This window comes from Chamaea fasciata, unplaced genomic scaffold (genome assembly GCF_029207755.1).
Source record: "Chamaea fasciata isolate MVZ Bird 193981 ecotype frontalis unplaced genomic scaffold, bChaFas1.0.hap1 SCAF_19, whole genome shotgun sequence".
Lineage (NCBI taxonomy): Eukaryota > Metazoa > Chordata > Aves > Passeriformes > Sylviidae > Chamaea > Chamaea fasciata.
Window position 1 is genome coordinate 10289011 of NW_027094104.1, and position 25959 is coordinate 10314969.

At 52.2% G+C, this 25959-nt stretch overlaps 1 protein-coding gene across 1 annotated transcript in view; it reads right to left on the reverse strand.

The window, feature by feature from the left end:
* The window catches only part of MYOCD (myocardin), a 199880-nt gene that overhangs the window by 86894 nt on the left and 87027 nt on the right, over positions 1-25959 (reverse strand). The window contains 1 exon segment of the mRNA XM_066200701.1: positions 2374-2594. Coding sequence (XP_066056798.1) covers positions 2374-2512 — 139 coding nt within the window. The 5' untranslated portion in view covers positions 2513-2594.

Sequence of the window (25959 nt, forward strand, 5' to 3'; positions counted from 1 at the left end):
CCCGGGATTTTGTCAGCCCTGCCAAATGGGCTTTCTGCTCGCTCAAAGGTGATTTATTTTTACAAATTTAAATGAAATCCCCTCAGCCATTTTTGAATAATACTAGAGTTAAAAAGACTATTTTCCTATTTAAAAAATATTCTAGCTAGACTGTTTTTATTAAATCAAAGTTAAGTCAAATAAAGACGGCGGTTTGAAAGTTCAGGCTCGGGCAGGAGCTGGTCCTCACTGAGGAGCTGTGCCCTGGACAGATGGGTGTCTGTCTGATGCCCACCCTCTTTCCACGGGTGGAAAGAGCACAGAACAAAGGGAAGACCCTGCCGGGCTGAGGTGTGCACACCTGTACCCTCAAGAGGAGCAGTTGGGGGTGACCTCGCACTTTCTTCTCCTTACGCGCCCTGGAAGATTCCTAAAGACAACAGATGGAAGCTTCTTCCACTTCACCCAAGTCATTCCCAGGCATTGTGTCCTCCAGTGGGACCATCCTGGGTGGGGGGTCCCTGCTGTCCCCTCTGTGTGTGGGATGAAGGTGGGAGTGCTGAACACACCCGTGGGGCTGCCCTTCCTGAGGGTGGGCTATGAGGAGACACTGATGCCTTGTGTTTGTCCCCAAGTCACTCCCAGCTACTGACCCCACACCGAGGGATGGGGTAGGAGTTCCTCGTTGTGACATCCCAACAAATGGCACTGAGGGGGACTGGAAGGCTGTGTCCTTGGCAGGGACAAATCTGCTTTAGGGCTCTGTGGAGGGCAGCCTGTGGGATGTCGCTTTCCAGCTTCATCCCAACTCACCAGGCTGCTCCACCGGCCCTGCAGGAGCTGTCACAGCACGGAATGTGACATCAAAGGCAGGCCCAGGTGCCACATGACGTGTGTGACACTTGGCAGGCCTGCCAGCTCCCGAGATGATGTGAGATGAAGGGAGCCGGCTGTTCCCGAACGGGGCGGGCAGGAAGAGCCCAGCCCCTGTACTGTCCAAACGTGCTAAAGAAAGGGAAACGGAGCAGAGCAAAGGGCTGGAGGGGTGCCCAGGCTGTGGGGGGGCTCTTCTCACTTAGAGAGGGCAAACAGCCCAGCGTGGAGGGGCTGCCAGGGGGGAGACATGTCCTGGTGGGCCACCAACCCCGGGGCCAGGTGCCACGCAGGTGCTGGCACTGCTGCAGGGCTTAGGGCAGTCACTACCTGCACATCTGCAGGTTGTGCTGGCAGCCTGTGGCCACCTGGAGATGTTTCTTTCTTTGCCTCCCCATAACAAAAAAAGATGTGGAAAATGGAGACAAAAAAAGTGAGGATGTGAAAGCTACAGAGAAAATACGATTTTCTGTCACGTCACTGAACATTTTGTCCCTTTAAAAATCCCTGTTGTCGCTGTGTCATCTTAGGTACACTTGGATATCTGGGGCTGCGGGAAAGAGGAGTCCTCTGGTGTGACTGAGTCTGACTCTCTGCTGTTTTACTCCAGCCTGACACCAGCACATTGCCATGATGACATCATTTGGATTATTCCTGATTTATAGCGATTGAGAAAAATTGGGTCCCGTACAATAATGCAAACAATCAAAGACACAAAGCAAAAATAATGCCTTTGGGCTGCACTTTCACATTGCATGATGTTTTGAGGACTTAATGTTGAAAGCCTTAGAGTGCACAAAAGGAATTTTCTTCATTTCATATATTATACAGTTGCCTGAAAGAAATGGCAAACAGCTCCTCAGCCTCAGCATGATTTGCACAAGCTCAGTTGTGGAGTTTTTCTGTCCATCGGCTTTCTACCAACAGATCTCCACTGAAACTCAGAGCAGTATCTGCCAGCAAGAGTAGCTGCTGTGCCCATGACCTCACAAATGACTCTTGCACAGGCCTGGGCCAAATTCTGCTCTCTTTTACATGAATCTGAAGCAATTTTGGTGAAGACCAGGTTTTCTGGAGCACCCAGTACTTGGTGAGAGCAGAGCAGTCTGTTGGGGCCTTGGCAAATCCAATACCCTTCCCATTTCTCCTGCACTGATCAACTTCACATCACCCTAATTCCCCAGGAATTCCTCTGGTGTGATCAGAACACCGTTCTCTTCTGAAGACATGGAAATTCCACATTTCAGCCAAAATCACACCAAACACTTGGATCACAAAGAAAATGTCTCAAAGGTGACAACAGCATTTAGGTCTGTCCCAGAAATACTGAGATCAGGCCCCACTTCCACTGAAACTTAAAATCGTGCCATCTGACGGCGAGACGTCCCATGGCAAACACCCTCAAAAGCACCACACGTAAAAATAGCAGTGAACCAAAAATCCAGCACAAGCCAGAGATGCTGAACCAGCCTGGATCCTTTCTCCATTCTCATTTTTGTCACCACCAGGTGAAGAACTCACCGTTCTTCCTCTCGGCAAAGGGCGGGGGCTGGAGCTTGGTGCCATCCCTCACTTCACTGGCGGGTTTTTCCTTGGGGGCCTTCTCCTCTTCATTCCCGGCTGGTGCACTCTGGTGGTCCTGTTTGGTCACACCATTCATCACCGTGCCTGGAGGGACCCGTCCAGATTCTGGCTGCTCCACTTTGGATGCTCAGGGAGAGGAGCAGGTGCCAAAGTGACCTCTGGAAGAGAAGAGCAACAGGTAAGGACAAATTCCCAAATTCCTGTCTGGGGAGCAGCGAATGAAGACTGGAATTTTGTGAGGTGATCAGAGCACAGACAACTAATAATTGGCAGTCTGCATAGGAAAACCATAGGATTCCCTATTGGCTGCTTGATTCTCCTTGTCTGCTGGACACCTGACTGCCTTTTTGGAGGGGTTTCCACCCATGGGCACAGAATATTTGCAGAAAGTGTGTCTTCAACACACACAGCCCAGGGGAACCCCCACGAGAGAGCTCTTGAACTATTAGAGATCCACGAATGAGAACAGTCTTCCTCTACATGACTCTGGTTTGCTGAGAATACTGGAATAAATGATAGGAATAACTCCACACAAGCCAGAGGAGGTTGCTAATGACGTGATACAGCCAGCAAATGAAAAGAGCAAATGTCAGTCAGCTTTTACACCAGGGAGTGCACAAACACCCTGCAGAGTAAAATATGTGTGCTAAACCTATTCTCTGACATCAAACGTATGATTAGCACCCACCAGGCTTTATGAAGAATTCAAGCACGCAGGGTACAAAATTTTGAGAGTTTTTGGAGGATGGAGGAGTTGGGTTTTTTTACCACACTGTTCTACTCCAAAGGTTCATGTGGGGTTTGCGGTCAAAATACATCACAAAAACTCCTAAAAATTCTGCAAGTTGAGGTTGGGCTTCTACAGATCTTTGGGCAGGTGACAGCCCCATCTCACCAGAAGGATGGATGGGAAGGATTCAGCTTACACCAAACATGTTTGTGGGATGCAGGCAGATGGCCCAGGAGGGGCTGTGATACTGAGCACATCAGGGGAAAGCTGCAGGGACCATTTCAACAGAGCATTGTCTGAAAAATCTCCAGATGCTGAGTGAAAGTGAATGCCTCTAAGAATCAGCACCAGCTCCTAATGAGTCCCATCAGGAAAGAGCTGAGGAGAGCTAAAAAAGGTCATTTGTAGAGAACAAGAATAGAAAAGTGTAAGATTGATTCGGTGATAAAATCTGATTTAATACAAAAAAACTCACCAATTTACTGTATAAGGAAGTAGGAACAGTGCATTGCACATGATACCATCTCCTCCACACTGTGTGAGCCAGGACCCTCACACCCCTCTCCCCACCCTGCACCAGCAGGGATTTTGCCATCTGCTTTCTCATGCACCTCACTGCCAGCCCCACCTGCTCCAGCTTTTCCTGTCCCACCAGCTGCAGCTCAGCCCCTGTGTCCGTCTGTCCTGCCTGGCTCCGAGTTTCCCTGCTGGCACATTTCACACAGGGTGCCCGGGAAGGGGGTCCCAGGGGTGCCTGTGTCACTTTGTCCCTTTGCAGGGGCCACAAAGCTGTGCCCAGCTGCACCACTGGGGCGGGCTGTGTCTGTACCCAGGGCTCAGAATCACGGTGCAGCCCCAGCGCTGCCCTTGTGCTGTGTGCTCCCCGTCACCCTCCTGAGCCCAGTTATTCCTGCCAAAGCCTGGCACGCTGCCACTGCCCCTGCAAACAGCCCTGCAGGCACCCAGACAGGCCAGGCCTGCCCTGTTGCTGCATCTTTGAACAGACAATTCCCTCTGCCATGTCTGCTTCAGCATTTTAGCCCCCTTGAGCAGCTCCAGGTCTCCTTTCCAGTGGTGTGGCTGCTGTGCAATGCCCCGTCCCCAGTGTGATGATCCACCTACTGCTGGCTGTGGGGCTGCAGACCCACTTTGACACAAGCAGCGTGAGCCCCTAAACTCTTTATTTAATTCACGACTGGCGTGGAACGTTCAATAAGTGTTTACATTGCTGTTTTAAAATGAACTTTTTTTTTTTTTAAACTTCTTGAAGTTTGCTGATACGATGCATCTTTTCAGTGGGAACAGAGGGTGATGACAGGACAATCCAGCAAACTGCATCTGCTTACAAAAATGAGACTTTGTTCAACCGAACACTAAATCTTTGATAAATTAGTCAGGGCTTTGGTGACGTACATGTTGAACCAATATGACAGTTTTATATGGATTATGATTATTAATGTTTTTCAAAAATAGAGAGCCTGAGCCAGACATCCAGTGTCGAAGCTGCAGGACCACCAGCCGAGGAGAAAGTCTTTCAGGAAGGCTTCCTGCAGGCTCTGTGTACAATCCCTCTTTACACTCGGAGCATATGCAACATTTTAATTTGCAGTGAGTGTGCCGGGGTCCTCATGTCTGAGCCAGGAGGTCACGCTGTGACCCCACAGACAAAGGCTTCAGAGCACACTCAAGCACCACTGGCTCAGTGGTGGCTTTTTTTTCTTTTTTTTTCTGGAGTGAAATTTGGCCTCAAAACATTCCACATTGTTCCCTCGTTTAGGCTGAACTGATTGTATTTACAAAGCTTAGACACACTTCGAGCCTCAGAGCACATCTCCCATCAAGCACTGCTGCCAACACATCAACTGCAGGGCGAGACACAGCACAGGTCATGTTCCATCTCTCCCTGCCTGGAAATTTTAAATTTGTCAAGTTGGGCTATCATGGTATATCATGGGTGCTGTGGGGCCAGAAACAGATGCCTTGGGAAGGCTGACCTGAAAGAGAGACTGGACAGAGCTAAGAGAATAAAGTAGGTTTTTATTAAAAGGCCTCCAAGATACACCTGGGGCAGGACAAGAGCCTGACCAGGGCTATACCCAAGGTGGACCCACAATGGTCACAAAATGGCTGGCCGGTCAGAAAGTCTTATGTTTTTATAAGTTTTGGTCCATTTGCATATTGGGGTTTAATTGTCCAATTACAGCCTCAGGTTATGAAGTCCCATCCTTCTTGATTTCTCCCTCCAGCCACCCTTGTTTGTGCTTTTGGGCTGAGAGTTGTCCTTGGTGTGCAGCAGGAAAAGGATTTGTTTTGTGTCCCTGCTGTGTGCAGAGCTGAGTGACACTGAATGGGAGCTCAGAGCTGCACCCCTGGGCAGCGCAGAACCTGAAATACATGAAAGCTCAAACTTCAGGCATCATTTCCTTGCAAGACACCGGAGATCCTCTAGAGGACACACCTGGTTTGGAAGAAACACCTCCTTGCTTTCTGCCTGGGAAGCCGTGCTTCCTCTGCTCAGTGCCACTGCTGTCCCCCAAATGCACCTTAACAACCCCTAAAGGAAAGGAAAATAGGAGATGGAGCACCTACAGCAGCTGGACCCGAGGCATCTCTGGAGGACTGGGAGCCCTGGCTCCTGCAGGAGCCTGTGCAGGATTGGACACAACACCTTGAGGTGCACTTGGCTGCTGACATGGAGAAATGTCCTCAGGAACGACACTTTCATGAGGCTGGGTCTTGCTTGGGTTATGGTGATGCAGCTTTGATGGTCTGCACTGTTCTTCCTGATGGCCATCCATCTCACCCTCACCTTCCACCTTCTCACCTCTCCCCTGTGCCACTCCTGCGTGCCCTGAGGTGGGAATGAGCACAGCTTGCGCTTCCTCATATCTGATCCACCAAATCTTCCCCTGTTTTGCTGTTTGCTCTACTGGAGGCTGAAGTGGAAATAAATACATTTGGCTTCCATGCACGTGCAGCTCCTCTTAAGCAATCGTGACCCACCATAAAACTTTAAATACACAAGGAGAAAAACCAGGGGAGAGATGTTCAGAGATGCAGTTCAGCCTTATCAAATTCTTCACGTGTTTGTTGTGGTGTGTTTGTATTCCTGGGCTTCTGCTTGCAGGAATGTTGCTGATAAAACCACCTCACTAAACATGGACTTGGTGTGTTTTAGCTGGTGTTTACAGTGCTCAGGCAGTACGAGCAGCTCTGGATTCCTGGGGGCAAACACCCCGTGAACATTTGCACTGGCTCGTTGCAAATGCTGATCAAGTCCTGCTGTGCACAAGCTCTGCAGGAATCCTGCCTGGTTCCTCCTTAGAGCCGTGGCAGGTTTGGCAAGGCACAAGGCAACTGTGACCACTTGCCCCCACGCCCAGAACAAGAGGTCTTTTCTCCTCTGAGACCTCCCTGGACTCCCAGGGCACGCACCACTGCCATGATCTCACGGTTTGCCTCGCAGACCATGTCCCTGTTGGACAATTCTCCTCACTGAACTCCCTCCTGCCTCCTCAGGGATGCAGAAAACCCCATCCCATGACGGCTCTGAGGGCGATGGAGCCCGCAGGCCGTTTCCCACAGATCTGCACATTCCTCCCATGCCCTGGAGAAGTGACCTGCTCACCACTTCAGCTCCACCAGAGGAGCTGCAGGGCAGGGGGAGCGCCTGGATCCTCTGGATTTTCCTTTTCACTGGGAAAGGCCAATGAATCCACCCCCCCTTCACCAACAACTTATCCCGTGCAGCTTCTTGTGCAACCCCATCCATGGGGGCAGTGCCAAGACCCAGCAAACAGAGCTGTGTGAACCATAAAATCTCCACTTGGGCCAAACCCGCCCAGGATTTGGTCACAGTGTGACCCCCACGCTCTCTTGGCGAGGTTTGCCAGCTGTTTGCACCCCCAGGCGTTTTAGGATAGAATGTCCTTCCCAGCCTCCAAACTCTCAGTGTTGGTGTCTGCTCCAAGCTGCCCACAGGCCTTGGACAGCAGGGAAGAGCCCAGTGATAGGAAGTGGCAGTGTCTTCATCCAGGACAGCTCCTGGCCTCCAGCCTGGGCTGGGTGAGGAGGGACAGGGGCTGTTCTCAGGGGAAAAGCTCAGCTCCGGCCTCAGCCCCCTCCCATTGAGCTGCTTTGAAAAGGAGTGAATTTTCCTTCTTTTTTATTTTTTTTTCTCATAAAAAGAAGTTTTAAGTGGTGGAAAATAGCAGAGGAATAGTGATCAGGAACTTGGTTGTTACTCCAGATCCTCCCAAGGCCTACCTCTCTGCCGGCTGAAAACATCTAGGACGAAATCAGGCTGACAAACTGTGTGGCTCTGAAATAACTGATCTTCAGGAAGACTGCTCAAGAACTGATTCCCTGCTTGTGGATCCATGTCCACGGCACATCTGCTAGCACCCACAGGTCCCTCCCAGCAGAAGGACTCCCTCATGCTGCACCATGAGCATGGGCAGGCTGGTGTGAGCTCTGCAAGGTGATTTATTTTATTCTGGGTGCATTCAGAAGATAAAGTGGGGAATTCCTGCCATGTACAGCCCTACAGGTGTGGTGCATGTGATAGAGAGAGAAGACAAACAGAGAAAACTCTTGGAGAAGAGAGGGCTCTGGGGGTACCTTAGAGCCTCTTCCAGTGCCTAAAGGATCTCCAGGAGAGCTGGAGAGGGATTTGGGACAAGAGCCTGGAGTGACAGGACAAGGGGAAATGGCTTTAAGCTGAAGGAGAGTAAATTTAGATTAGGTATAGGGGCAAATACGTGAGGTGGTGTGAGGGTGGGCAGTCCCTGGCACAGGGTGCCCAGAGAAGCTGTGGCTGCCCCTGGATCGCTGGCAGTGCCCAAGGCCAGGCTGGACATTGGGGTTTGGAGCAGCCTGGGACAGTGGAAGGTGTCCTTGCCCCTGGTGTTCAACCCTGCTCAGCCCCAGCTTTGTTTCAAGTCTCTTCATTCAGAGGAACTTGGGAAAAGAGTATTTCTTTGCTCTAAACAGTATTTAACACAGCCCTGACCACCTTACTTGACAGCAAAGCCCTCCCCACATCACACACTGTAACAGAAGGGGCACATCAGTGTCACTGGCAGGAAAAATCTGAGCTCTTGAACACCGTGTAGCCCAAGAGAGCCGGGAATTTTGGAATTCTGTGCAAACGACTGAGCAGCACCGTACTCAGAGGTCTCACCAGGCTCTGCGGAGAGACAGAGTGAAGAGGGGACCCCCCCTTTTGCACCCACTGCCCTCAAATGCTGGTGCTTTCTCTTGTGGCAGCAGCTGTTCAGCACAGGCTGTGTGCTGGCACAGAGGCGGCCCCAGCTCCTGGCACCCTCCAGGGCTGGCAGGGCCCAGCATGGTGTGAGTGATGGATGGAGGTGTAAGGGATGGATGGCCACGATAATGCTGGGACACTGCCCCGTGCTCCAGACACACAGCAAAGGCTCCACAGGGAAAGGGGGGGGGGGGAAACAGTCTCATCCACAGAGGGGGAAAACGCAATGCATGTGGATTTGGGCTCTGTGGTCACCAGACAGGTTGAGCTGTTGCTGGTCACCCCAAAGGCTCTTCTGGTTGCTCTTGCAGCCCTACCAGCAGCTGCCTCTCCACATTTCTGCAGGAAAACACTGGCTTCTCTTGTAGGTCATGTTCATGTCCTTGGTTATGGCTGCAGCATTAAACTGTGTCCTAATTTTGCAGCGTTTTTGGTTATGTCTGACTTTTGTCTCCCTTATTTTGTCACGTTTTAGAAACTCAATAAACAAGATCTCTCTGAAAGAGAGAAAACATGGCAGCAATTTGAAATGGAAAACGAGCACAAACTGGACCCACACCTCTTCCTTAGGTGCTGAGGAAGGAGGAGGAACAAACTGCTCAGGGACAAACAGTGTTAATAAAGTGCTGAGGGTGGGTCTCAAACGGGAGGCAGGAGCAGCTCTGCAGCCTGGGACGGTCCTGCTGCCCAGCATGGGGGCCTCGCCAGCTTGGGTTGGCAGAGGGAGCATTCAGCGGGTGGGAAAGGCCACAGACTGACCCAGCAGGGCTTTGGGAAAGGTCCCAGAGTGCGGGCAGAGCACTGGGGCCCACGGGGTGTGTTCCTGCTGCAGCAGGGACTAACCTGAGCCAGGCTACGGAGCAGTCCTGAGCGTTGGGTGTGTGGTGACACCGTGACACCTCTCCAGCCCAGTGCCTGTGGCTCTGAACCCTGAATAAAAACAGGTCTGGTGACAGGGGTCATGTCCAAAGCTGCATTTCAGGCTGGTGGCCTAGAGCCTCTCCTCCTCTGGTTACCCCAGGAAAGGAAGAGCAGCTGCAGGTCTTTGTAGAACCCACCACCCCTTTGCTCAGAGTCCAGTGAAACTCTTCATGGCCAGACCTCTGTCTCCTGCCCTCAACTGTTGGCATGGGCAGCAGATGGACAGGGCAAAAAAGCCCAAGTGATAAGTGGGAGAGACCAAGGCAGAGGTTTGGTGTGCATCCTGTGCCATCCAGAATTTCTTCCTAATAGCCAATCTAAACCTCCTCTCTGTCAGTTTAAGGTCATTTCTCCTTGTCCTGTCACTCCAGGCCCTTGTCAATTGTCTCTCTCCCTCTCCCTTGCAGCTCCCTTCAGGCACTGAAAGGCCACAACGAGGTCACCCCAAAGTTTCTCTTCTCCAGGCTGAGCAACCCCAATTGTCTCAGTCTTTTCTCTCTGACACCAAAATAATTAAATATCCACTTGTTCTCCCCATACCCACAGGACTGTTACAAGTGAAACTCCTGGGTGAACCCAGGTGAACACCCACTTCATCCCATAAAAGAAAAAAAAAAAAGGCACGTGGTCCTGACAGTCCAGACAAGAGCAAAAGGCTCCAAGCCCAAAAAACATCTTGGTGTGGGCAAAGTGCCTCACGCAGGAGTACTCTGACATGAGAGCAGAATGCAGCAGATCCAGCTCCCACCTCCAGCCAAAAGGCTGTGAAAGAGGGCAAGCTCCTCTCTCCATCCCAAAAGCCAAGGCTGCACCAGGAAGAAGGAAAGCGTGTGGTTCCTTTAGGCAGCTCAGAGCTTGGGATGATGAACCATAGTGCAACACAGAATATCAAGAACTAAAGAACCGCTTTTTTAAAGCGTGCTCCCAGAGATACAAACAGATGAAACATTCAAGGCCCATTATCCCACGACTTAATTTTTCACTCTAGGATCATTTCTGTCATGTCATGAAATCCCTTCCATTAACTTATCAAATTCCATCTCCAAACAGCCCAGGCTCCTTGCCCCTACTTTCCGGTTTGGAAGGCTGTTCAAGAATGTTGCTCTCCTACTGGCTGGAGATTTTAATAAATCCTGCAGTCTAAATTTATCTGCAAAATCACCCAGACTCAAAGCACCAGGCCTGTGACCAAAACGGGCCATGTGTAGGTAAGTACAGGTGGGGTTATTGCAAGAGGCAAGGCTTGGCATTAACTGGGACTCCAGGTCCAGTTGCAAATCTCATGACTGGTCCTTCTTGTTTCACTGACCATGAGCCACAACTTTCTGAAACATCCAAGAAAACAGGAAAATGTGCCAGGGCTTGTGCTGGCTAACATGATGTTTGAGATCGAGAGACAGAGAAATTTTCCTACTAATGCCCAATTACTCAGTGCCAGGTTGGACAGGGCTTGGAGCAATTTGGTGTAGTGGAAGTGGGGTGGAATGAGATGGTCTTTAAGGTTCCTACCAACCCAAACCACTCTGTGATTCTATGATTCCACGGCAAAAATTCCTCCCGTGGAAAGCTACAGGAGGGTTTTCTGATACTGAGTGGCTGAGTGATAAAAATGCAAATGAAAAGAAATGTCCACGGGGAAAAACCAGTCCACACAGATCAACAATGATGACCAAAAGAGAGGTGAAATGGGCTGAGACCCTCAGTTTGGAAGGAGAAGGTTCTGGGGCAGGAAACCTCAGTCTAAGGGACTGCCTGGTCAGGAATGGTCCAAACAGCATCAATGAGAAATTATTGCACACTGCAGGAGCTAGGGAGAACCAAGGAAGTGCTTAAGCAAGAGACTTAATGAAAACAAACAAACCAAAACCAACAAAACAAACCCCAAAACAAACAAACAAACAAAAAACCCCTAAAAACAAAAGCAGATTTTTTCTATTCTTGCCTTGAGTTTCTCTCTCCCACAGTTTTCACTGTACCAGGGCCAAAAGGTCTGCAGTGTTACCCAGTTCAGCTTCTGTAGCTGCCTGGTCTTCCACACTCAGCCCCTTCCTGGTTACCCTGTGGAGGTCTCTGCTCCAGGATGAGACCAAAAGCTTGGATGGTTCCAAAAGAATACAATTTAGGGAAAAAATGCAAGGTATTGAACGTGGAGATGCTCAGCCTGGACCAAGGAAACTGAAGGTTAGAAACAGACTTCTGGTGAGAAGGGTCCCTGAGCGTCCCATGCCCTCCTCCAGCCGTGTCCCTGTGGTTGGGACCTGCTGCTCAATCGGGCTGAACTGAGTTTGTCCCCAGTGGAGCCACAAGTCCACGTGCTGCAGTGCCAGCCTCTCAATCTGGCGTGTGGCACGGTGCAGAGCAGGCAGGGAGGAGGAACACGGATCAGGGAAGGATGGAGATTGGTGGCAAGGGCTCTTGAGGCCTGGCTGAGACACAAGGTGCCCACCAAATGCTCCAGGGCTGCACTGCGGAGCTCTGTGGCCCCACTGCAGGTCCCTGCTGCCAAAGGACATTCCTCAGAGCTACTTGCTGAATAACGGAATCTAAATTTCCGCCTTCTTGTGGCAGAGTTAAAAAAAAAAAACAGTAACATTAACCAAATTATACCCTGGTCTAAACAAAGGAGGGCCAGGGCTGCCAATTTCACAATTACCCCAAATGGGTCTTAATATGACACAGATAAATACTTTCCAATTATCCAATGGAACAGGGCTGCCCTGGGGGAAATGGAGAACAATATACTACGGGGGCCACAGACCCAAGGGATTCGGAATTCACACTCCACCACTCCTGCTGCAGTCCACACACGGCGGGGGAGGGAAGCAGCAGGGGGAGAGCCCATCCTCACCCGTCCCCACGTGCTGCTGGGGGCACTGGTTTTCTGGCAATGGGACAAGAGGGTCAGTGAGGGTGTCGAATCTTCTGCTGACAAGGAAGCTGAGGGTGGGCTCAGGGCCAGGGGGTGGCTGCAGGGTGTCAGGAGTGGCCCTGCTGTCCCCCCCAGCACGGCTGCAGGGACAGGGTGATTTCTGTCCCAGTGCACACAGACCTCAGCCAGCCTCCTGGGGCCACGGCAGGTGCTGCTGCTGCTGCTGGTGCTCCAGGTGTGATGCTCATCCAGGTGTGACGCTCACCTTGCTGCCCACAGCTGCCAGGCCGTGTGAAAGCACAGCTTTGGGTCAGGGTGGGGACACACCAGGAGGGGATAGAGGTGCTCTTTGTGCCCAGGCTTCTCTGTGCTGAGCAGAGTCCGTGGATGGCTCTCAGCAAGGTGTGCTTTGCTCTGCTTTGGCCCTCACTGATGCAGCATCACTTTGCAGCATTTTGTCTTCAAGGATGCTGTAGATCAGGCTAGCTGAGCTCCAAAATCTGAACTGGTCTGTGAGGGAGCTGTGGGTTTCTGTGCTCTGCACAGCCAGGGTGCACATCATGTGATGCCTGGGAGCACAAAGCTGAGCTGCTTCCCAGGAAGTTGTGTCCCTGCCGTGGGCAGGCTGATCCCTGGGGAGGGGAGCAAAGCCCACACTGAGCTCCCTGCCCTGTGCTGCTCCAGGGGTGCTGAGGCCCTTCCCCTCCCTGCCATCCCTTTGCCCATCCCAAAGGGCTCAAGGACCTTCCTGCAGCCTCAAGCTCCAGGTTTGTCTACCCCTAAACGTCCCATCTCACCTTCCAGGGAGTCGAGGTGCCACGTGCTGTAACCATTGGTAGGATGGCAGAGGGGAGGATGTGGACACTGGTCACCTCAGAGACTCTCAGAGGGGTGATTTTCTGATTCATATCAGAGCCAGAACCAATGCTTTAGGATTGCACACAGGCTTGTTGTTTTGACAGAGTAACCAGAAGCAGATGCTGGCTGGAGCAGCCAGCGAGAAGCGTCAGGACTGCCCGTAGGTGCTCACAGCCCAGCCACACAAACAGCTGGCCTGAGGAGGGATTTCCTTCCTCCCTAAAGCGCCCTGCAGCCTGGCCCTCTCCTGTCCCCTCTTTCAGGGTCCGTTTATCCCTTTGTTCTGACCCAGTGACAGCACACCCTGCATCCTCCCTGGTGCTCTGCAGGCGTTTCCTCCCCTGCCTGTGGTGGGCTCGGTGCAGATGAATTTGGGGGAACACTGGTGCTCCACAGCCAGGGGCTCCCAGGGACAAGCTCAGAGGGGGACTCAATTGTTATTTGCTGCCAAACCACCCATTTTCTCCCCCAGGCCCCTGTCTCCTCCCTGCCTCTCACAGGTGAGCTGAGCCCAGCCCTGTCCCACGATCATTTTCGCAAACCCCACAGTCTGTCCGCAAGGGGAAGCCCTGCAAAGCAGCTCCACGTCCTCTTTTGCTGCCATCAGCTCCAGGGGTGTGCACGTGGCTCATCCCACTCCCTGTGCAGCAGAACCCCCTAAACCTGCTGAAAACCTCCACAGGAAAATCTGCCATCCCAAATCCTCAGTGCCAGTCCTGCACTAGCTTGGAGCACCCATGGCCTCTTCTGAGCACATGGACAGCTGGTGAGTTAGGGACAGGGAGGCATAACCTTCCCAAATATCCCTGTCCTCTTCCCGTACAGCCTTCCCTTCCCTGGGACAATCTGCATGTCACTGCAGGGCAAAACCAGACTGGTGCAGGTGGGCTTTTCCCGTGTCCTAATCTCACCCCAGCTCCTGTCTGCAGAGGTTTTGGCTGCTCTTCTGGGGCCCAGGGTCCTGGGAGAGGTCTGAGAAGTGCTGAGGGCAAAGCTGGGATTGGTGGGCACCGTCCGGGGAGACTCTCTTGCATTATTTAGTCCCTCCCAAGAATCACGCATGTCCTGCTCAGGGCGAGTTTCTCCCCATCCAGAAGTGGAACTAGGGTTAAATGCAGAGAACTGAAGTGTGAGCAGGGCTGAGAGGACCACATGATCCTCTGCGACATCCCAAATCCTTCTGAGCCAGAACCTGTGATGGGCCTTTGAAGTCCCCAGCCTCAGGTTCATGTTGGCATGGATTTCTGTTATCTTTGGTCGTAGGTAAGATCCACACCTGGGTCCTGACCCCAAGGAACTCAGCAACGTGCTGCAGAGCGAAGCAGAGGGTGGTGTACACCAGGAGAGGATGAAGGCAATAAATAGATGAATTCATCCCTCTGGTCACCACCTCCCACAGTCCCTGAGCTGGAGAAGAAGCCAGACCCCCTTCCCTGATGCAGGCTGAACCTCTGCCTCCAAAGATGCTGCTCTGTGTGGCTGCCGCCTGCACCTGGCCCCAGGTGTGTCAGAGCAACCTGTGCTGGAGCAGGAGCTGCTGAGCAACCTCTGTGCCACCCCAAGGTGGTTTTCAAGCAGAACTGGGGACAGATATTGAGGGATGAGCTGGGGGCTGCTCAGTGGAAACTCCATTGATTACTCTGTGTGGTACCTTCCCGACATCATGAACACCTCAGCCCCCGGGGAAAATCTGGGTTCTATCAGCTCTTATAAGCAAGTGTTTCGAAAGGTTTACAGAAAAGTAAAGTAAACAGAGCTCTGAGTAACAAAAGAGCCCCGTTTATGCATTCTTTGATTCACTGTAAAGGATGGTGTAAACTGACTTTTTAACCAAGCATTAGGCAAGATTTGGGCCCCCGCCATTATATAATAAACAGTGACATGGCTATATTAAAATATTTACTTAATGCACTGAAGTGACTTATAGTATGAGTGGCTACTCAATAGGATGGCCTAAGTGTTAAGGCGTCAGGTGCCATCGCCTGTATAAATATTCTGTGTGCACTTGTTTATAGGAAAACCCCATCTGGATTTGGCTAAAACAGCAGACACCCTGCTGACCCCAGTTTTTGCTATTGGAAAATATAACACAAGTGTTCACTCATCTAGAATAACAGCGGTGGTTAAGTGCCATCTGACAGACAGAAGGGTATTGGCTTTTCTCAATAGACAGCGGGCTGGGTGCTCTGAAGGGCTTCACAGCAGCAGCTCCCCGAGATTTACAGCATCCTGTGGACCAGCAGCAGAAGGCTCTGCCTCTCTGCTCACAGCCCTGGGCAGACAGGGGACATCAGGATGCCTGCATGTGCACAAAAAAAGGCTCAGCGCCTCCTGATTCTCCTCTGAAAGGCTCCTGTCACTGGGCTTTCCTCCTGCAGGCAGAGGTGAAGGTGCCAGACAGATGGCATTTCGGATTGCCCAACAAAAATCTACTGAGCTGGTAAAACAAGGGGTTTTTTTCCACTGGAAAGTGATTCTGGAGGAAAATTTATGACTGCCAGCAGAGCAGTGTGTGTGCCCCAGAGGCTTGGCTGGCCGAGGGCAGCGATCTGGGAGCTCTGCAGGGACAGTCCCCAGAGCTCTCCTCCCCTTGGCCGGTCTGCAGGAGGCAGCAGCTGGCTGGGGAAAGCAGCTCCCTCCCAGCAGGGCTTGGCACACTCAGGAATGCCCATCCCGGGGTTCCCTGAGGCAAGGACAGGTGTGTCCCACCTGTGCCAGGGGGAACCACTGATGCCTTAAGCTTTATCTTTCATGTATTTCAGGTTCTGTGCTGCCCAGGGGTGCAGTTCTGAGCTCACATTCAGTGTCACTCAGCACTGCACAGAGCAGGGACACAAAATAAGTCCTTGTCTTGCTGAAGACCAAGGACAACTTTCAGGCCCAAAGGCACAAAAAACGGTGGCTGAAGGGAGGAACAAGAAGGATGGGACCTCATAGCCTGGAGATGGAATTGGACAATTAAACAACCAAAACTTATAAAAGTGTGAGACCTGGTGACTGTTTGTCCATTTTGTGACCATTCTGGGTCCATTTTGTGCCCATTTTGTGCCCATTTTGTGCCCATTTTGGGTCCACCCTGAGTGTAGCCCTGGCCGGGCTCTTGTCCTGCCCAAGGTGTGACCTTCAAAGTCTTTTAATAAATCTCTACTTTATTCTCTGAGCTCTGTGTAGTCTCTGTTCCAGCTCAGCCTTCCCAAGGCATCACCACCACCAGCACAGGGCTGGATCCCTCTTCTCTCACGCTTCTCCCATTGCTCTGAACCAGTCTGGACACCAATCCTGTCCTGCTGAGAATGTCCTCTTTTCCCAGGCTGTGGTCATGAGCCCCTGCAGCAGTGGACACCCCCTGCTAGACCATGGAAGATTCTGGGGTACCCAGACAGAGCCTGGCTGTGTCCTCCTTCCCCACCACCATCCAGACAGACACTGAATGGGAACGACCACTCCATATCCTTGCTCCCTCCCTTTGTACCAGCCTTTGGCAATCCCACCCAGACCTCCTCCTGTCAGCATGGCCACAGGGATCTCAGCATTTCTGCACGTCCAGTTGTTTGAGAGCTTTTGCTTTGCCTTGCCTCTAATGCTCACGTTAGCACAAAGGGAAGGAGACACTTGAACACGGCATTTTTCTTGACAAATCCATGTCAGCTGGCTGCTCCACCTCATCGTGGCCTGCTCTAGGTGCCTGCAAGTAGCACATTTGGTTCCCTGCTCCAGTATCTCACTGTGTTATTGCCGTGGTGTGGATTGTCCCTTATATCTGGATCCTTTCGTCTCCCTGCCTGAGGACAGACAAAACCTTGTCCCAGCCCCTGTTCTCAGGGAGAGCTGCCAGGAGCTGTGAGATGGCATCAGTTCCTTAAGTGATCTAGACAAAATCAGCAGAATTTCAGCAGACCCAGCTGAGGTGAAAATAAGTGGATTTCATTTATGTAAGCACCCTCAAACTGATTCTTCTCTTATTCGATCCACATTTCTCCCCCTTTGTAGTCAGCTAATTGCATTAATCACTTCATTAAAGTTAATCACTCTCGGAGCAGTTGAAGCAGAGAAAGCACCGAATTCTTCAGCCCCACCATTCCCTCTGTTGTTGGTTTTCCTTCTGGACTGAACAGACTTTGCTTTTGTTGACCTGCCCAGCATCTCTTTTTTTTTTTTTTAACTAGGAGGAAACTGCAGCTGGGCAACCTTGCATCTGACCTGAAGAAAGCAGGGAAAAGCCCTGGCCAAGTGCAGTGGGTGCCCGAGGTGAGGGAGGGACCGTGGTGATGGGCAGGATCCCCTCACCCACCTCTCCCCATGGTGGTCCCACACTGCCCCAAGGTCTGGGTGCTGCTCCTGCGTCTCTGCTCACCCTCACTGGCTTGAAGAGGGCTGGAAGTTGTAAAAGGCTCCCAGAATCTGAGCCTGCAGCTCTTCCAGGTTTGTTTTTCCCCTCCGTGCCCACATCACTGCCTCTTCCCCCTGACTCCCAGCCTGTCACCACAAAACAACCTGGGCAGTGTGAGCACAGCCCCACCCTCACATCCTGTCCAGAGGCTTTGCAGAGCCAGCCTGTCCTTGGGGCGGCTGCACACACACACTGTGCCCTGCACTATGTTTATGAGGAGCAGTTTAGTCTTGAGCCCTTTCTGTTCAATAACACAACCCAAACAAGGCCAGCAGGGATGGGGAAAATGATGTTCCCTTTTCCCAGGAGCTTCCCTCCATCTGAGGTAGATGTGAAACTGCTCCTCAGGGGGCTCCTCACAACTCCCGACCCTCCTGCCTTCTCCCAGGACCCCCTGCTGCCCAAAGCCTTGGGGTGGGAAGTGTTCCCTGCTGGCTCCCTCACGGTGAAATGCTCTCGGGTCCTGCAGCTGGGGAGGGTTTGTGGAGGCAGGGTGTTGTCAGGCTCTCCCACTCTGTGGCTGTGTGGGTACAGCCAGGCTGTCACCCCAGGCAGGCTGTGACATCCTGGTGTCCAGAGGGCTCTCCCATCCCTTGGGGACAACAGGAATCAGGAGCATCTGCTCCCTGCTCCGACACCCACTGGAGATGGAGCACACCCAGCACTCAGACAAGATGAGTGTCAGGAGGCTGGGAAACAGAGACCTTGTGCAATATTTCGGTGCAGAACTCCAGCGTTTCCATCACTCCAGGCATCGTCACACAGGACTATCCAAGCTGGCCTTGAGGGGAAGGCTGAAGATCATGGAAGTGGTGGGAAAGGTTGAGGCTCTGGGAAGACTGACATATAAGGGAAGATTCAGCGTGACTGCCGTGGGCAGTGGAGCACAGCGAGCCCCTCATTAGTGCTGCCCTGTGCCTCCCGTGAGAGCCCTCCCTGGGAAGGGAGCACTGGAGCAACGATAGCACTGGCTGAAAAGCTAAAGAAAATATCCTAACGAGATTTTCTGCAAATATTTTCGTGGAAATAAAAAAAAAACCCAAAACCAGAAGCAGAAAACAAACATCTGCTAATAGCGCAGTTTCGGTGTTTAGAAGCAAATAAGATTTTTTTATTATTATTATTATTAGTGTTGGATCTTTTTAGCAAGCTGTCAGCTTAGCCAGGAATCAAATGTCAGGGTTAAGTTTTCCTAGAATTGCTAATATCTCAGCAAAATCAGCTCAGCTTCTTCTAAACACAGGGAGAGAACAGCTGACACCTGTCACCTGTTCACCTCTAGAAGCTGGAAGAGCAAACTGGCATTTGTCTGTGAGCCTGGGGGGACAAAGGGCCTCTTGCAGGTCACCTCAATGCCACCCACATCTGGATGAGCTGCAAGCCGAGAATCGCCAAGCACGTGGAAACCTTTGTGCTGAAGCTGCTGTGGCAAGAACTGGGGATGTGCTGCTGTTTGCTGGTCTGAGCAAAGCGCAACCTGTGCTGCCCTGTCCTGCCAGCATCACTGGGACTGTCCCAGACGTGAGCTGTGGGGACAGAGCAGGTCCTTCTCCCCTCTGCCACTGCCCTCAGAGCTGACCTTGTGGGCAGCTGGTGGCACAGGAGAGCCCTGTCTGTGCCAGGGAGCTCTGGAGATGCCAAGGGGCAGCATTTTCTCTTCCCATCCTTTCCCGAGGGGACAGCCACCCTCCTGCAGCCACACCCCAGCCCTTCATGGCTGTGCCTGTTTGACCTGACTGCTGTTTGGGAGGGCTCCTGCCTCTCCCACCTCTCCTGTCAGGGTGGTGTGGAGAGGCAGAGCCCTGACAGGTCCAGGGAAGGCCCTGAAGATGGCACAGCTGTGTGCTGGCTGACACCTCAGCCCCTCTCCTGCTGTCTGGGCAGGCAGGCTGCCAGCTCCTGGGGACAGATCTCCGCAGATGGCTCAAAAACAGGGAGGGGAAGGGAAGGGAAGGGAAGGGAAGGGAAGGGAAGGGAAGGGAAGGGAAGGGAAGGGAAGGGAAGGGAAGGGAAGGGAAGGGAAGGGAAGGGAAGGGAAGGGAAGGGAAGGGAAGGGAAGGGAAGGGAAGGGAAGGGAAGGGAAGGGAAGGGAAGGGAAGGGAAGGGAAGGGAAGGGAAGGGAAGGGAAGGGAAGGGAAGGGAAGGGAAGGGAAGGGAAGGGACACACTCTCCTGTCCCTTCCCTTGTCCCACCTATTGACACAATCCTGTGAGTCCCACTCTGTGATCAGGGCATAGGTGAGACCACCTGGAGCAGACTCTTCCAGCCTCCAGTGCATTCAGTGTGTTCCAGACCTAATTCTTCCCTTCTTCCTCTGCTCTGTGCTGAGAGTGGTGAGTGTCACACTCCCCTGCCCCAGCCCCTCTGCCATGGCAGGGCCCCTGTGCCTGCAGCAGCTCCCCCTGCATCACACAGAGTTTCTTTTGAGTCCCAGCAGCTGTGCCAGGAGCTGTCCCCGGGCTGAGCTCTTGCAGAGGCTGCAGGGTGTGCAGGGCTGCAGCACAGCATGGCCAGGCATGTTCCCAGTGCAATCTGCTGCTCAGCACAGGGCTGGAGCTGCCTTTCCTAGAAATGACAACCCCACGCACTAGTCAGGAGCCTGCTGGGTTTTTTCACTGCCTCTGTGCCTGTGCAGAGAGGTGTTCCAGAGCTGCAGGCATGGAGCAGTTGCTGCCTGCTTGTGTTTGAAGAGCATCACCCTGGCAGGGCTCCTGGCTGGCTCACAGGGGAGGCAGTGGCTCAGAAGCAGCAGCCCTTAGAAGTGACTTTGAAGCCCTTTATGAAGTGACTTCATAAAGCCGTTGCACAGACCCTGATTCCCGTGGTGCCACTGAGATTGGTCATGCAGCTGCTAAAGGACTGGTGCCTTTTGAGGAATGAGAATATGGACAAGTGGGGGTTTTGTTTCTTCTCAAACACAGAAAAAGCCAGCGAGGTACAGCCTCTCTGGTGGAAACTTGCACAGACAGGAGTGCTTCCCCCTCTCCATGTTATTCTGACTTCCTTCACAGCACTCCAGGGCACAAAACTGTCCTCTCAGGCCTGACACACTGAGGCCACCCTGGCAGGGGGGCAAAGCCAACTCGGAGGCCTCCTTGGCTGCTGCCTGGACTGTTCTGGGGGCTGGTGGGGGTCTCGGTGGACAGGGAGGGAGGGAGGCTCCAAACTTCAAGTGAAACCTCCTTCTGTGTGTGCTGGGACGCAGAGGTGCAAGGGAGATTGTGGGTGATGGCCCAGAAAAAGTGAGCTCCAGAACTTATCTGTGGCCTTCTTGTCTTTTTCTTCCTCTGATATTCTGCACTGGTGGTGAAGCACGAGATCCCAGGGCCCCTGTCTCTGCTGTGAAGCTGTCAGTTTTATTGTGAATTTTCAGCTTTTGGGGCCACTTTTATCTCGTGGGGTACAGAGATCATGTCAGTGAATAGAGAGAGCCAGCTGCTCTTAAGCTTCCTAATTCCCCTCCTGTAATTTTGGGAACAAGTCTGCAGCCAGCCAAGCAGCAGCCAACGTATTGGCTACATCCAAGGGGCCCAGCAGGAGATCTATTCCATGACAGGGAACTAAGTGTGTGCCTTGTGTGCCTTGAGCACAGAGCCAGAGCATCGGGCACGACCTGACACACTGGACATCATCCCCCAGACTGCCCATCCACAGTCACCCCCAACGCTCTGTTAGTTATTGACCTATTGCCCTTTTTCTGGGCGGTTTTTCACTCATCCTCCAGCTCTGAGGTCTCAAGTGGCCTCATGTCACCTTGTTCCCTTTCTCCCTCTTCACCAGCATCACTTGTTCTCAGACCAATCCTGCCTGTTCCCCCACCTGGATCCCCATATTGTTTGACTGTTGTCCCCAGCTGGGCTCCTGAGCCCATTTCCACCCCAGGATCCTTCTGGTGCGTTCTTCCTCCACCCTCCAGAATCTGGGTTGTTTTCCAGGACTTCCACATCCACATTCTGGTCCTCCCCCAAGCCTGTCCCCAGCAGGGCTCACAGAGAACTCCCCGGAGAGCAGAGCTGCAGCATGGCCTGTGCGGACAAATGCTTGCAAGGTTTTAGGTGCTAAACTCCAGCTAGTTCCCATTGAGTCCGTGTGAACCAGGGCTTTTCAAACACTTTTAATGTTCCCAAATTTGGGCATCTTTTTCTCTAGGATAGCAGGAGGCACATCTTGACATACACACCACCACCTCTGCCAAATGTCGTGTGCTGCTCCACAGCCTGCATCTGCTGGAGCTTCTCAAAATGAAAGTCGTAAGAATTTTTGGGGGGGAAAAAAAAAAAGGGAAAAGTCAACTGGTTTTCTCTAATCTCCTTCTCTGATGCAACTTCAGTGATTTCAGCGTGATGTTATAAACAAACCCAGGACAAGACAGATACATGGCATGAGGACTCCTGGTCCTGGGCATTCATCAAAGTTATTGACAAATGGAAAAGAGGCCCTTGAGATGAGAAGTGTTGAGTGACCTGAACCACAGAAGATTATTTCTCACTTGCTTGTCATTCACAAGAAGCCCCACTTCAATCCTGAATGTTAAATTTAAGCTGTAATTGCCCTAGACTCACATTTGGTTTACTTCAGAGGTACCAGTCATTCTGAAAAGGGTGATGCCGATGCCAAAACCCAGGACATTTTATGTAAGATGAGATCAGAGGAATTAAAGCTGTCAAAACACAGTTCTCTAAAGTGCCATTGAGAGCACACTTGGTCTGCCCAGATGAGCCCAGGGAGGCCTGCACCCAGAGCTGTACTTGCCAGCCCTTTGCCCATCCTGTGATGATCTTTCTTTCCTGGAAAGCTCTTCCATCTTCCAGCTGGAGTTTATCCTGATAGTCAGAATAACAAACACATGTGATTTTGACCAGGAACACCACCAGTGCTTGGACTGTTCTTGGCACATGAAGGTTCTTCTAAGCACTCCCTGATGCCCACTGAGATGTTCAAGCAGATCCACGTCCACCCCAGTCCCCTACTCCTTCCCATTTCTCACTTGGTTTCCTTCAATGAGCCAGAACAGGGACACCACTAACAGGAATAATTGAGAAAGGTGATCTCTGAGCTTAAACATCCACAACTGCAGCTGGTGCACTGAACTATAATATTTAAAATTCACTCTGCGAGGGTATATCACACACATCCTGTCTGAGACCTGAAATCCTCCACTTCCCTCCCAGCCTGTGAGACCAGACACAGTGCAAGGACCTACCTGGAGCTCTGTCAGAGGGCACAGGCTTGGATTTCTCATACATTTACAGCACGAAAACGTTTCAAGGGTCAAGAATTACTCAGTGACAGACACTAACTGCAGATCACAGACAGATTCAAGACAGTCACCACCTGGCCACAGTCAAATTATAGGAAGATGCAGGCAAAACTGTCCCATCTGTTCAATAATTAATTATTGACCTTTCCTGTGCCTGAAGGCCCGGAGCAATCCCTCTGCCTGCAGCACGTAAACACCCTGATGGTCTGTGTAGACTGGGAGTGCTGCACCTTTCAGTGCTGTTTAGCTCAGCCCGACATGCCATGTTTCAAAACGCTCCAGTTTCTGCCCCAATCTAAACTTGCTGGAGTACAAACTCAGCTTTTCCTGCCGCACTCAGTCTGCCCCGCGGTCCCAGGCACTGCTGAGCTCTGCCCAGCCACCCTGTTGTTCAGCTCAATTAATTCCCAGTGGCAGGGATTGCCACTTTGGAGCCACCTCGTTCACAGCTAGGACAGGAGGGTGATTTTTCAGCCAAGGACAGCACACGCAGCATTGCCAAGATCCGTATCACACAACCGAGGAAACTTAAGATATATTTTGTACTTACTGAAGTTTGTTGCTTCCCTCCTCCTTTTCTCCTGTTTTCTTTCCCACCCTTAGGTACTTTCACAGAGATCTTACATTTTCCTGCCTAAATTTCTTCTCTCCAGCCCTTCCAGTAGTCTCACCTTGCTGTGCTGTTAGCACCAGGCTGCTCCAGCTGGTTCTTGCACCATGTCCCCCAGCAGGACCTCCGAGCACTCTGGTTGGTGTTGCAGGAGTGGGGAAAGAGCAGCCTGGGGGTGGGCTCCCCCCAGCAAGCAGAGCTGGCCCCTGGGCCAGTGCAAGTGCCTGCACCAGATCACCTCCAGCCTCCTGCCCAGAGGGTCAAAACGTGCTCTTCACCCTGAGGGGAAGGCTCGGAGCTGGGCAGGAGCAGCACAGCAGCTTCCCCAGCGAACAGGGAAGAGCTGTGAAGGGGTCAGAGGGTGAAGATCACCCCCAAATCTGGTCCTACTGAGATAGAGGATTCCCTTAATCTGTTAATCCCTTCTCCAGTTCTGTGGTACCGTGGGGTCAATGCACACTCAACATGATAAAAGTACTGCAGGAACGAAACGCCAATAAATAACTTTTATATTCTTCATTTCTTCAGTTGTGACATATATAAAAGAGATAAAACGGGCCCTCTGAGAATCCAGCCTTAGCTCTTATCTTCTGTTTGAACCGTTAAGTGCCAGCTTGGTTATTACTCATGCTCTTGACATTGAAGTTTTTCCTTCAGCAGTAACTCTTGTGCTGAGGTTGCTGTGAGTAATCTCTGGGATTTAGGCAGCTGCATGCTCAGGCAGACACTCACCAACACAGCTGAGCCTTGATGCCTGCTCCCTTCTCCCTCTGCTAAGCCCCAGCAGAGCTGACTTTGACCATTCCCTCTTCCTGCACTCGGGGATGGGGAGCACAGATGGAGACCCTGTGTTCAGGGAGAGATCACCAGCCTGTCTTGCCTGCATACAAACACACTCTCCTGAGCTGAGATCACCCAGTGCAGCTCCTGGCCCTGCACAGACCCCACAACAATCCCACCCTGGGCATCCCTGGCAGTGCTGTCCAAGCTCTCCTGGAGCTCTGGGGCTGTGTCCATTCCCTGGGGAGCCTGGGCAGTGCCAGCACCCTCTGGGGGAAGAACCTTTCCCTAAAATCCACCCTAACACCCTGACACAGCTCCAGCCGTTCCCTGGGTGCTGTCACTGGCCAGGACAGGGAGGACAGCAGTTCACACACAGGATGGTTCTGCTGGCCAGGGGACAACTGCATCCATCCACAGAGCCACAGCCTGTGCCCTGACCCCACGGACCAGCAGAGCTCACCAGCCTGGCCCAGAAGCCCATGGGGACACAGGGGACACAGCTGTCCTCTCCAGCTGACTGGGGCATGGGGAGGCTCACATGGCTTTCAGGTTGGCAGCAGCAAGTTCAGCGGCAGGTTGTCCTGACAGTGGTGTCACAGGAGTCCGGCTGGTGCCATCAGTGTGGGGTTCTCACACACCAGTCAGGGTGTCACCAGGATCCGAGGTCATGCAACAAAAGTGAGATGACTTTAGCTCATTTCCCAAGACTTGACACAGAGTCCGAGTTGTTCAGGTTGCATGGGGACAACAGAACTGACTGCAAGGGTCTGGCCTGTGGCTTTAGGACAGCTCCTCTGACGTTGGCCTACAAGGGGGGGCAGCAGCATTGTATCCCCAGTGTAACTCAGTCCACAGAGATTCATCTTTGCTACATATTTCCCAGAGCAGTTTCCCAGAATAATTCTCTCTTTCAGTTTTTTAAAATGTATCTCCTTGCTAACAAGAAAAGCAGTTTATAAGACACCTGGCTACTGCTAAAAACCTTTCTGAGGATGTGGCTGTCCCTGGCCAGCCATCACAGCCTGCTCAGCCTCTCGTCACGGGAAACCTGTGGATCTGCTGCCACTGTCAGGTGCGGATCTGCTACAGCCCGTCCTGGGAAAGCGAGCCCACACTGCCTCCTGAGGGGACACCACTCAGCTGTAGTGATGCTCCAGGACGTGAAACCTGCTGGCTAGGAGCGTGTCCCAATCGCCCAGTGTCCAGCTGCAGGCCTTACCTCACCAGAGGGGAAGTCTTTGGCCAGAATTTTAGTGGACATTAGTGATGGTTTGGCTGTTTCTGCTGGAGATGTAGGCAGCCAGACCTGAGCCCGGTCAAAGAGATGATGTGCTCACCTTGGGGTGGGACCCTGCCCCAGTGCTGCTGCTCGGGGCACAGAGCACCTGGGGGCACTGACTGTGAGGTCTGAGACCTATGGACAATGATATCCATGAATTTTTGGGAATGTCCATGATATCCATGCCTGAGGTCTCTGCCTGCAGTTACCAGCTAAGGTTATGAGCACCCAGAGCCAGTCTGACCCAAAAACCAGGCCACTCCTCAGAGAGGCAATTCACCAGTGCCTCAAAGTCTGAAACCCAGCTGAGCACGCAGCTCTCTTCCAGTGTCCAACCTGATCAGAGCAAACATTAAACCAGACCAAAGATCCCTCCCTCCTCCAGACTATGCCTTGTTTCCTCTGCAAACCTTCTGTGTCTCCTGTCCCACCCAGTGCTGTTGCAATCACAAAAGGAGCTGCTGTGGAGAGGGCTTCAGTGCCCTCCAAGCTGAGACCCTTCACTGCCTGAGCATCTCTCTGTGGTGAGGAGAGGACAGCCAGAGAGGCAGGACACA